This window comes from Leptinotarsa decemlineata, unplaced genomic scaffold (assembly GCF_025532065.1).
Source record: "Leptinotarsa decemlineata unplaced genomic scaffold, Ldec_3_MD MMD2_tig00000010_RagTag_RagTag, whole genome shotgun sequence".
Classification (NCBI taxonomy): Eukaryota; Metazoa; Arthropoda; class Insecta; order Coleoptera; family Chrysomelidae; genus Leptinotarsa; species Leptinotarsa decemlineata.
The window spans coordinates 9,630,393-9,642,649 of record NW_027412538.1 but is presented as its reverse complement, the minus strand read 5'-3'; the positions used below and the strand labels follow the sequence as shown (position 1 = coordinate 9,642,649).

Genomic DNA, 12,257 nt, shown 5'->3' with positions numbered 1-12,257 from the left:
GATTCCTCGTTTAGTCGATTGATGGTGGTTGGATTCGTGGTTCAGATACTGTCCCGTGTAAGTTGGTTTCCGGATTACAGATATTTCCCACTTAGTGTCGGTCCTCTTCACGAATACGTCTGGCAATTCGCTGTGGACTTCCTTCTCCTTTGTGAAAGTGATGGAAGGTCTTACACTGTTTATGTGTTTCAGGAAGGCATCTAGTTCAGTATTCCTATGGTTCCATATTATGAGGGTGTCGTCAACGTATCTTAACCAGACACGAGGTTTCTTGTGGGCTTCTTCAATGGCCAGAGTTTCAAACCTCTCCATATATATGTTGGCTATGACTGGTGAAAGTGGCGATCCCATTGGCAGTCCCTCATCTCATGTAAAGAATTCGTCCTTCAGTTGGAAATAACAGTTTCGTACACAGCATCCTAGTAATTCCATAATTATTCCTATAGGTAAGTTCGTTTTATCTTTTAGGTCCCCGTTTTCGGATAGCTTCCTCTGTATGATTTGGAGTGCTTCTTACACCAACGTTATTTAAATGTTATGCTCAATTGTTCTATTTTTATTTGTATTTTATTTCACTGTCATTTAATTTCAGGGTTTATTTTTGCTTAACATAAATGTTATTTTCAGCTATTATTTTTTAATTCTTCTTTTTATTAGTTCTTTCAGGGAGTTTAAATCATTTATATAATATCAGGCAATGGAAGTCCGAACAAATGAAATTCAAAATTAGGGTCATTTGCCAACTGCTCCAGATCCCATTCAACGAACACTCGTCCTTATATATGGTCGTTCACCTTCAGTTCCTGGGTCAGTTGAACTCTGTACGGATGCAGGGCCAAGTCACGATGCAGAATTTGCCAAGCTGTGGTCTGCGAAAGGAACAGTTCTTGTGAGCGACGTGGAATCGACTGCCTCGGATTCTCCTGCACACTCTCACAGACAGCAGCGATGTTTTCGTCAGATCTTGCGTTTCGTCGACGTACGGATGTTGGTCGATCGTTTTTACTGAACCAGTGGACTCGAATTTGGCCACCACTTCACGAATAGTCCTCAAAAACGTAGATTGTGTTTTTATATTACGCATTTTTTCAAGAATATCACGGTTATTTACAGGGTGTGTTTGACATTTTTCTTGGTTGTTTCAAAATGTTTGTCCGTTTCAATGTGATGTGTTTTTGTAGCTCCAAATCTCAATAAACATTTATTTTATTGTGTCGTGGTACATACTGGACGATAGAGAATTTTGTACTACATACATTGATGCTGTTCATTTTTTTTTTCCAAATTTTAATTTTTCGCCTCTTTCAAGCTCATATCTACTATATAATGGCATCAAGCGATTTTCGGCAAAATCTCTACGAATTCGAACTGAACCAAAGCGCTGCCGAAACAACCCGAAAAATCAACCAGGTATTTGGCAATGACAGTGTTAATGAACACTCTTTATGCCGTTGGTCGACGAAATTTCGTTCCAGAGATTTTAGCCTGGAAGATGATCCCTGCAGTGGTCGACCTGCAGTAATCCAGGATGAGGATCTGAGGACCCTGGTTGAAACTGACTTATTATAAACGGTGCGCGGGATGGCAAAAGAACTAGGTGTAAGCTTCCTTGCCGTTTTTGATTGTTTGAAACGTATTGGAAAAGTCAAAATACTCGAAAAATGGTTGCCCCACGATTTGAACGATCAACAGAAATGACGAGCAATATAGAACAAATTAGCAGTTATTTGCATAGCTGCGAAAATCGAACTTTGCCTTTCATTATAACTTTATATATGTAGTTAGAACTTAATATTGTTATTTTTTTGTGTGGTTGTAGTAATAAAGACGTTTATTTTTATTATTATTGTTATTATAGGACATAGGTCGATGATTACCAACTTCTTTTGGACTGAATTGGATTATCTAGACACCAATGACATGTGGTTTCAACAGGAAGGCGCCACGTGCCACATTGGATGCCATTGGTACCACAATATTTTTCTTTGCTGACGACAATCATAATTAACACTCTTTTTACCATTTGGATGACCTATCACGGAATATTGGAACCCAAACATCACCCTCCAAATAACATCTTCGACAAGTGGCAAGTGGCCATCGATGGATATCTCTCGACACTGTCAACCCTAGTGTCTCCAACCCTCTTTTTTTTTGTATATCAACGACTCATTGGCAAAAACAAGAATCCAATATATTGCTTTGCACATTTGTCTCGTCATTCTATTTGGATTCCAGGACATCGGCTGTTGATGCACATCTTCACCGGCAGTAGGAGGTTGCATATATCTTAATGAGGATCCAGAGTTGATTTCGAATTGGGTAACCAGGTTCAAATCAATGCCACAAAAACTCAGGCATCGGTTTTCTCCAAAAAGATAAATGTCTCCGAACTGGATAAAATAATGTCAGGACAGACAATTCCGTTTTCTGCTTCGATAAGCTTGTGGGGGATTAAAATGGACACCAAAATGTCTTGGCACAATCATGTCGCTAGAAATGCAAAGACTGCTACTCAAAAGCTTGGAACATTGTCTCGAACCAGAAAAATGTACACTTGTGTTTTGTGTTTTGTCCTTAAAAAAACAGAAACCAACTAAAATGCAATGCTACGAAAACCGAGGCATGATTTGTTTCTAATAAAATAAAGAAAAATTACTATTGACTATTATCTGCAAAATGCTGTATACTTGTACGTGAATACGTGAAAGTGAGTTGGCTCTTTGGGAACCACTGAAAACAATGGTACAATATATTTTCTAATATAAAAAATATCAAACTATATTTCTAAGGACATTTGTTACGCGCCTAAATGGTTTTGGGTGAAGAATTGAAATATGAAAAATCCTCCGGTATAATTAATATATGAGGTGAGACAATTATGTTATTACATTGCCAGTTTATTGGTCCAATGGCATAGCTAGTCAATTCGAATTTACAAATCGGAATTTTAACGAAATGCCTAAGAACACTTCTGGTTACAGCAATAAAAATAGAGTTCGAAAAAAAGATATAATTATACATCCATCTCATTACAAACTGAGTTCAAAAATATAGGTTGGTATAATTTTTTCAAGAACATAATATTTTTTCAGTCAAACAATATGTTTTCGCATGCACAATGGTGAGTTTACTAATAGAGTATCAAACTTTGGATAATAATATCAATGTTAATGTGTATAAGTGAATGAATATTATAAACAATAAAACAATATAAGTCATACAAGAGAACAAATAAACAGGAAGATATCAGAAGCAGTTCAAACTGCTTGTAAGTGATATGATATCGAATCGATCGATACAATCGAGTCGTAATTTCGAGTTGAAAGCTCTGAGGTTGAAAGTCTCTCTCTCTCTCTGTGATTTCTAAGATCTTTGCTCCTCATTCGAGCGCATTTGGCCAAGACTCTCCTGTTCATAGTAAACAGAAGCTTCGTCCGGGGGCGCAGCGGTCTTTCTCAAGGCAATGCTGCCACCCTAAGTTTTTTCAATAATTTTTCTTTCAACAAAAGCACTTTATTTCCTGCTGATCGCCTCCTTCTACACATGATCATATATTTTATAGAACTGACGACTTCGAGTCCTCTGTTGCGATCGGAGAGAAAGTCTCGAGTGGAAAGTGACCATTTCGAGATTAAAGTCGAAATTTCGAGTTCAAAGTCGTAATTCAGATTGAGAGCAGTGACATTCCCCTTGTGAAAACTTCATCGATGGGATCGATCTCATGCATTTGTGGTTCCACCTAGCACCACTTATGAGACATATAATGAATGACCCTATCTAGAATGAGATCATTGCCAACAAAACACATCCAAAGACATCAAAAGTGAACCACTCAGAATTATTTTGGCAAAATTGAAGTAACGTTTAATGAATTCTTAGGTTTCAAAGGAACTTGCAATAAATAATATATGTGAGAGAGTAATTGATGAAAAATATTGATTCTTTTTAATTTATTGAATTTTGGAAGCGTTTCAATTTATTTTCCCCAGGAGAATGAATAAATATTTCGGTTGGTGACACTCAAAAATCATTATATTTCTACCAATCGAATTTCAGAAAGTTTCGAACGTTGACCAATGAAAACGCTTCAATTGGCGTCACTGTTCAGTTCTAGTTACCTGATTGCCTTATTTATTGGAGTGCTGTACTTCTCGATTATTCACTCAGACTAGTCAGAGTTTCATTTCACGTTATTGTGTTGAGCTTGGAGTTGTTTTCGTTGTTTAACAGTGAGTAATTTGAAGTATTTTGAAACGAAGTATATTTTGGATAATTTCATCCACGATCATTGATAGTCTTTTTTTGCATAAGATTCAAACAATTTCGTGAAAATTTGAAAATGTTTGGACCTTGGCTGGTATCTGTTGTTTAGGCAGGACGACGCCATTTTGTATTGGTGGGAGAATTTGTAATTGGAATTAGCAATAAGTATCTAGGATAAAATTATCTTTGTTTTACACTTTGCAAACATTGTTCTTTCGAGGAAAATTTTGAATATACAACGTATACTTCTGTTGTGATTTTTTTAACTTGCTAGTAAGTTTTGGCGCGAACTATTAGTTTTTCTTTTTAGGTCGTAATTCGAGATGGCACGTACTAAGCAAACTGCACGTAAGTCTACAGGAGGTAAAGCTCCTCGTAAACAGCTAGCTACAAAAGCTGCAAGAAAGTCGGCGCCTTCCACAGGAGGAGTAAAGAAGCCTCATCGTTATCGTCCTGGTACAGTAGCTCTCAGAGAAATCAGAAGATACCAAAAATCTACAGAATTGCTTATCAGAAAATTACCATTCCAACGGTTAGTGAGAGAAATTGCACAGGATTTCAAAACTGATCTCCGTTTCCAATCTGCTGCCATTGGCGCTCTACAGGTAATGACTTTTGCATTTTTATATACTGATTTTGGTTGCTTATTCCATTTTCGCTATTACCTGTTTCATTTCCTTATATACCTTTCACAATTTGATTCTAAGTTCCTTCGAGCAGAGTCCGATGTATCAGATTTGGCTATCAATAATCCTCTAATTTTGATACTATCAAGTCAGTAGAAGCTGATAGAACAACTCCAAGTAATAAGATGGCCGTCAATTATTGATTCATTAAAAGTCTATGGAAATTTATAAAAAGCGGACTTTCAAGACTGCATAGAAATATTGCTAAAGTAAATATGGTTTGTTCAACAGTAGATAAGTCAAAGATTTATCTTATTCTAAGTTTGTCTACAGCAAAGTAGGTAACAGGAACGGCTAATCGTTAATAAAACCATTCCATGTCATATATAGATATTTTTTAGTTATTGAACTATTTTGATGAAATTTATCAGTGACGTTTTATGAAGAATGGAAGAAATCAGCAAGTCAGGCAGGAAAACAAACTATTGTTGGCTAGTTTGTTTTCCTTATTTGAGTCGATGCAATAACTTTTTGGAGAGATTTCGGTCTTCTCCTTACTTTATAGATTTTCTAATTTTGAGTGGTCTCCATATAAATAACTTTATTACTAGATAACTATTGTAATTCAAACCTAGTGAACATTTTTTTTCTTCATATTTTCAATATATTGATGAATGCAGCAGACTTTGTGTTTCTTACAGTTTCTGATTTTCCCGTGCTGACACTCCTCATCTTCAACAGTCATTATAGTTTGAGGAGTAATCGGCTGAGCTTTATTTAAAATCACTCAAGCAGTTCTTAGTCGTTGTGATATTATTTTGGCATGATCTCCCAAGGAACCTTGTTTGTTTTTGATTATGGTGTATACATTTCCTGGGTTTATATCTGTGTGTGTCCCACAATTCTAGAAATTGTGCTTACTTACATTGTACTTAATACTGTTGTATTTTTACAGGAAGCAAGTGAAGCCTACTTAGTAGGTTTGTTTGAAGACACCAACTTATGCGCCATCCACGCAAAGAGAGTAACTATTATGCCTAAGGACATCCAGTTGGCTCGCCGAATCCGTGGAGAAAGAGCTTAATTTATTATATATCACTTCTTACATGAATTCATTGTAACTTTTTTTGTTCATTTTCTTACGAACTTTCCATCCTGCCAAGTAGAAACATAGTTTTGGATATGTTATGACCATCATTCCTATGCACAATATATATTAACAATCTGCAACTCCGTAGGTGTTGGTTACTTTGTTTATATATATTTATATCATATCGTTCGATTATTTGTATGTGTTTGTATCACAGGTTGTGTTCGAATGGAAGTTTATTTTAAATTTTTCACAGGATGTATTAGTTCATAGATTTAAGTTATTTTATAGTCATGTGTTGATAATTTTTTAGATTCTAAGGTTTTATAAAATTCTAAGTCTTGTACTGTCTTGATTCGGAATATAACTCAGTTGTGAATATAGTCTGGCTTTTTATTCCATTGACGTGATGAATATGATTGTATTAGTAAAGGTTCTAAATCAATCGTCTATCGTTCACATTTTCAATAAAATCTCATTTGGTTAGTCTGCTTTGGAGAGAGATCTTGGATACATGCGGCTGTGTAGAAAAATCGCAGTTCCACATTTATAACACATATTTTTACCGTTAAACCTTAAATGAAATTTCAAGACAAATCAATAGGTCTATCTTCAGGTGATGAACCGTCTCTGGATTAGATATGAAGAGGTAAAGATGAGTACAGAAAAATGATGAAATTCATTACAGGGATATCCACAAAGATGTTTACTTCGTCAATTAGGTTTGTTCGAAATCTGTAATGTATAGATTGACCAGGATTCCTGTAAATTTACATTTATATGTAGTTATCCATGGTTTTCTAGTCATACTTCCATCAAGAAAGTTGGAATAGAGTAGGATCCTTGGGCGGTGTTGCCAATTCTTGAACATGTGAGATTATTCAGGCACCTTATAGACATTGTATAAATCCTTAGACAATGGTATAGACACCGTAATAGAAGTAAACACTACGGTTTGAGGATTAGACAATGACGGTGATTCAGGCAAGTTTTGTATATGAAGTCCTCCCTTTTGCGTTTAGCACATCATAAAACGCTGACGGCAAGTAGGCTCAATAAGCATCCAGTCTTTGCCGTATCTTGAATAAAGTCTGTGAATCCAAACAAGTCTTTTTGAGGGGAAAGTTCCAGTGGCTCAAACCTATAGTTTGCACTACTCCAAACTATAAGCGAAAGGGGAAAACAGAAAAAAATCGCATTCATTAAAATTTTTGCTTTCCTTAATAATGCAGGAGTGTTATTGACTTTTTGAAAGATGTTAAGTTGTTTCAAAAGTTTTGTCGATTTTCTCGAGTCTAATTTAAACTGTAATATGTCGGTGAGTAATTATTCAATTCAATTGAATAAACGCCATTTGAATCACTGTACTTTTGGCAACGTAACACAAGTCGATCAATTCCGTCAGCAACAAATTATATGCTCGGGATTTGATGAAGTCGGAAAAGGCCGTTTTTGCCTGGTTCTGATTGGCGAAGATTCCTCCAGTGAGAAAGTTAACGAAGTGCTTAAAAAAATGGTAGTCGGTTGGCGAGAGATCTGGGGAGTATGATGGCTGAGGCAAAACTTCAATTCGTTTAATTTTCGGACGGTGATTTGTTGTGAAACGGACCAAGTCGTTTTTTCTGTTTCGTCGATTTCCTCGCAATAGGACTATGCTGTGATGGTTTGGCCCCGTTGCAGAAAATTGTAGTGAATCAGACCAGCCGCTGACCACCATACAGTAACCATAGTCTTTTTTGGTGGGTTTATGCTTTTGGGAACTGTCTGATGGGTGGCTCATCGGTGTCCAACCACTGACCTGCAAAGAAGAACAGACCTCTAAAATGACAATTTGTGTCGATTCTTCAAATCGTGGGTCAAATCCACTTTTTATCACACGTGATGCGACCCAAAAAAGGATCGTTTTGGTTGAGCAAAAGCAAAGAACAAACCTCGAAACGTTATAATTTCTGTCTATCGTTGAAATCGTGAGACACCCACTTTTCGAGCTTATTGACCATTTCAATACGTTTCAAACGATTAAAAACCCCATGTGAGCTGACGCCCAGTTCTTCCGCTATCCCACGCACCGTTTGTGATGGGTCAGGGTCCTCAAATCCTCTTCCGGGATTACTCGTAAGTTGACCACTTCGGGGCTAATCTTCAAAGCTCAGATACATCTCTGGAACGGAATTTCGCAAACTAACATCGAATAGTGCGTTCATCAACACTATTATTGCCAGATGATTGGTTAATTTTTCGAGCTGTTTCGGCAGCTTGAGTAAAGTGGGGATGTTGAAGGGTTAATCAAGTTTTTTTACATATAGCTCGTCTCAGTTCTCAATATTAACCCAGAATATGCATTTTCTGTACATACTTTCAATATTTAATGCCCATTTTGAAAAAAATACTCCAGTCTACAAATTAGGCATAGCCCTTACTTTAGCACCCTTGCCTGTTGTCAAGGATCATCCTGTATTGAATTATCTCGTACCCACAGAACCCTCTGTGCTCGTACCTTCAGCATACAAAAATGTTCACGAGAGTCAAAACTTAGGTATTATTACCATTATACAAAGAATTACTCTTCAAATATCACAAGTTCCAAGTCGCAAAGCTAATTTTTTCCTAACCTCACACCTTGTAGATAATTAATTCAAGGAATAGCACACCCAAAATAAAGCCATAATTTTTGTGTAGTATTCCATAAAAATATAACCTTAAACACATTTGCCAAGAATCAATAGCCATTCGTAGATTTTGTAGAAGAGATAAAATCATGAAAATAAAAAGTGAATATTATACATTCCCATTGTTCAAAAAAAATGTATAAATAAACTACCTTTCAAAAGTAAATGGGTTGCATTAATTTTTTAAATTGATGGTTTTCAAAATGTATTGTGGTGTCCTGAAAATATCTTCATGCTTGGACTTTGGACTGAATTCAAGAATTTAACATTGGGAAATAAAATCTGGACAACCTAGTTATATATTAAATGTCATTATATTTACAATATTCTAGAAAAACAACATTAAAAATATTTCGACAAATGAAGTAAATAACAAAATCTACAATATTTATGGTGGGTTAGAAAAGCATAAGGTAGAACAATCAATTACATATTGATAAGCAACTGCTTCACTCCTTGCTGAAGGGAAACGGGGGGATGGATTTCAACTCATCAATGTCAAAAGTTAATAAATCGGCAGTACGTAGATATTCACATTCCTTCTTACTTTTCAGTTGTTCATATTTCTTTTCCATTTTATATTTCTCAAGATAGATCTTTTTATATTCCTCTCCAGCTTCTTTAATCTTCATCTTCAAGGTACTGATTTCCTGATCTTGTAATTTCAAAGCAGTGTTCAGGCGGTCAGTTATTTCATAAAGTTGTTTGATATCTTTATCATAATTTTTCGTTTCTTCAGGAGTTTTCGAAGTTAATGCCTTCAGTGCGCTACGCAGCAAGGCATTTTCTTCTTTCAGGTTTTTCAGCTCAGTTTCAGATGAATGAAGAACTTCTGGGCTGCTTTTGATTTTCTCTTCAAACACAGAAGCAGACGGAACTTCTTCTGACTTTACCACAATAGATTTCTCGGATGAAAATTGGAAGGAAGAACTTGCTCCATGTAATTCATTCTCACTACTCAAATAGCATATCTGATAAATTTCAATGTTGTTTTTTGGGAGAATGTGTTTATTGAAAGAAATAGTATGAATCGTTTCTGTGGATCCAACAGGGGCCCATTCGAAAACAACATAATCCTTCACGAAACACCAACCTACTTTGAAAATAGCAATTCTATCACCTTCCTGAGGAATATAATCATTGAATTTGTAAGTACAAATCAAGTCTTCACTGTAACAGTACTGATCCATAACATTCAAAAATTCTACAGCAGGCTTCATGGATACAAAATTGGATTCCACACTATTTTCAGCCATGGTAAAGTATCATAAGAACTCGAAGCATATAACGTACTTAACAAATACAAAGACACTGTACGATTGTACGCTGTTCTGGGAATCACCTCTTTTCTTTCTTGTTATAACTTTATCATTTGAATAACGTCATTGAATTTTTTTCAAGTGTTTTTATTCCTATTGTCATTTGTGATTTTGTCTCTGTCAATCTGTCAGATAACTCACAAAAAGGCTGTGGCTAGCATCCCGTAACGGGACTCAGCGCCCATCCCGTCTATCATAACAAATAGACAATTGGAGGCAAGCGTTGCATCAATATCCACATGTTAATTGAATTATACTATAACTTCAAAATAGTAGGCACTAAATTCTCAGAAATGACTATGACGTTTTTGCCTCAAATGAAAATGTTACAAAATTCTCATCCATTAGTTTCCCCGAGCAACATAAACCAACAAAAAGATTTAGAGATAGATTAAATGCTATAATAGATTTTCCTCTAGAAAGTTCAGATATGAGGAATTATATAGCTGACAAAATCTGGCCACCAACAATCTCTATACATTATGGAATCACTATAGAACCACGTAGAGTGACTATTATAGAGAATTCTGTGGCACAAACATATTGATTCGTGTATGTCCATTTTCTCCAAATTCCCTTTTGAGTGACTTATGTACTCTTCTACGAAGAGATAGTAGGATACGTGGGAAAGTATCTGGGATAGTATCTGAACGACGAATCCAACCACCATCAATCTACTAAAAGAGGAATCATCAAGACTCTATTAGAGCGTACTTTCGGGCTCTGTAACACGAAGGAAGGTCTCGAGAAAGAACTAGACATCATCAAAAATGATCTTCAACGGAATGACTACTCCAAAGCGATTGTAGAAAAGATTTTGGCTAAAAGACAGCAGGAGCCTAGCAAGGAAGAGAAGTCGTCACAACCAGTGCTTGCACTTCCCTACATCACAGGATTATTGGAAATAATCCGCTGCCAAACCAACAAACATAACGATTTTCGTCACTTATCACTCATTTCTCTCATTGTCTATTTGTCAATTACATGTACAAACGCATATGAATTCTTCGACGCACTGTATTAGGGTTAAGTGGAAGAACATTTTCGTAGTAAAACTATCGTTTGTCTGCAGAAAATGAACTTCGCCCTTTATTTTCAGAAATGTTTTTATTTTTTTTTTTGCATACAATGTTAAAATCTATATGTATATTATTTGAAAATAATAAAGACCTTTATTATTATTATTATTATTATTATCATTATTATTATAAGCAGAATTGGTTCCAAGTACAACATCAGAACCTACTTCAGATCCGGTAATACTATCCATAGCAGCCTCAGGAAAACCAGACCACCAAACGTGGACTGCGATTCCAAGAATTGCATTTACCAGATACCCTGTGAATGCTGAAAATCCTATATTGGTGAAACTCATTGAATGTTCGCATTGCCGAGCACAAGAAACACACACAGCGAGGGGAAACCAGCAAATCAGGAATAGCAGACCATGTCTGGACCCATCAACACAACATCGAGTGGTCCCAAGCTGAGATCTTACACAGAGAGGAACATTAGTTTAGGAGAAAATTCAAGGAAGCCGCATACATGTTGTCCAACAACATTATTTAGCCAAGCCAGCGTAGAAATACGCAACATATGAAAAGCGAAAAATGCCCAACTCCTGCCAAACGGTCATCTCCCACTGAACCAATGAAGCGGAAAAAATGGAAAGCGGGGATAAGTGAAAGTACTCGAACGACCCATAGTCATCTCTCAAAGGAATCAGTCCAGTTCCAGTCATCGTCCGAAGACGATTATGGATATTAACAATCGAAACGTCATGACCTAACTTGGCTTGAAATCTCTTAACTTTTTTATTTTTATCTTTATTTTCATTTTGTATTTATTTTTATTTTTTGTAATTGTGTTATTTCTACTTGTATTTCATTTCATTTTTATTTCATTTCAATTTTTTTGCTCAATATAATTGTTATTTACAGCTATAATTATTTTTAATTCTTCTTTTTTAGTTGTTTCAGGGATTTCAAATCATTTTATATATTAGACAATGAAAGTCTGAACTAGTGAAATTAATCATGAAACGTTGTCAATCACCTTCAAACAAAGAGATACTTTTACTTCAGTTACAATTTACAAGTACCTAATAATTATTAGGTACTTATTGCAGGTAGAACAAATCAACAAAAATATGTCTGAAGTTCATTTTGTTTAAAGTAATAAACGTAATATTTCGTAGAAATTTCAATACAATATGTCATGTTGACATGTTTTTTACTAGTTTTGCACCTTGCGGCAACTTGCGTCAACGGATAACGTTCGTCTCTTG

The 12,257-nt window shown here is 35.7% G+C and overlaps 3 protein-coding genes across 3 annotated transcripts in view; 2 read left to right on the top strand and 1 right to left on the bottom strand.

Annotated features, from left to right (window-relative positions):
* Positions 1–12,257, top strand: part of LOC111508743 (activating signal cointegrator 1 complex subunit 1) — a 144,668-nt gene that overhangs the window by 39,149 nt on the left and 93,262 nt on the right. The window lies entirely within an intron of this gene.
* LOC111508739 (histone H3.3A) lies at positions 4,076–6,365 on the top strand. The gene is made up of 3 exons (XM_023164341.2): positions 4,076–4,232; positions 4,577–4,871; positions 5,848–6,365. The coding sequence occupies exons 2-3, from the start codon at positions 4,590–4,592 to the stop codon at positions 5,974–5,976; spliced, it is 411 nt and encodes a 136-aa protein (XP_023020109.1). The 5' UTR covers positions 4,076–4,232; positions 4,577–4,589; the 3' UTR covers positions 5,977–6,365.
* Positions 8,947–10,095, bottom strand: LOC111508738 (uncharacterized). The gene has a single exon (XM_023164340.2). The coding sequence runs from the start codon at positions 9,905–9,907 to the stop codon at positions 9,101–9,103; it is 807 nt and encodes a 268-aa protein (XP_023020108.1). The 5' UTR covers positions 9,908–10,095; the 3' UTR covers positions 8,947–9,100.

Bases quoted from the DNA above. Each gene is read 5' to 3' on its own strand.
- LOC111508739 (XM_023164341.2), top strand. From the start codon at position 4,590: ATGGCACGTACTAAGCAAACTGCACGTAAGTCTACAGGAGGTAAAGCT. The intron at 4,872-5,847 runs GTAATGACTTTT...GTATTTTTACAG, and splicing joins CTGCCATTGGCGCTCTACAG to GAAGCAAGTGAAGCCTACTT.
- LOC111508738 (XM_023164340.2), bottom strand. From the start codon at position 9,907: ATGGCTGAAAATAGTGTGGAATCCAATTTTGTATCCATGAAGCCTGCT.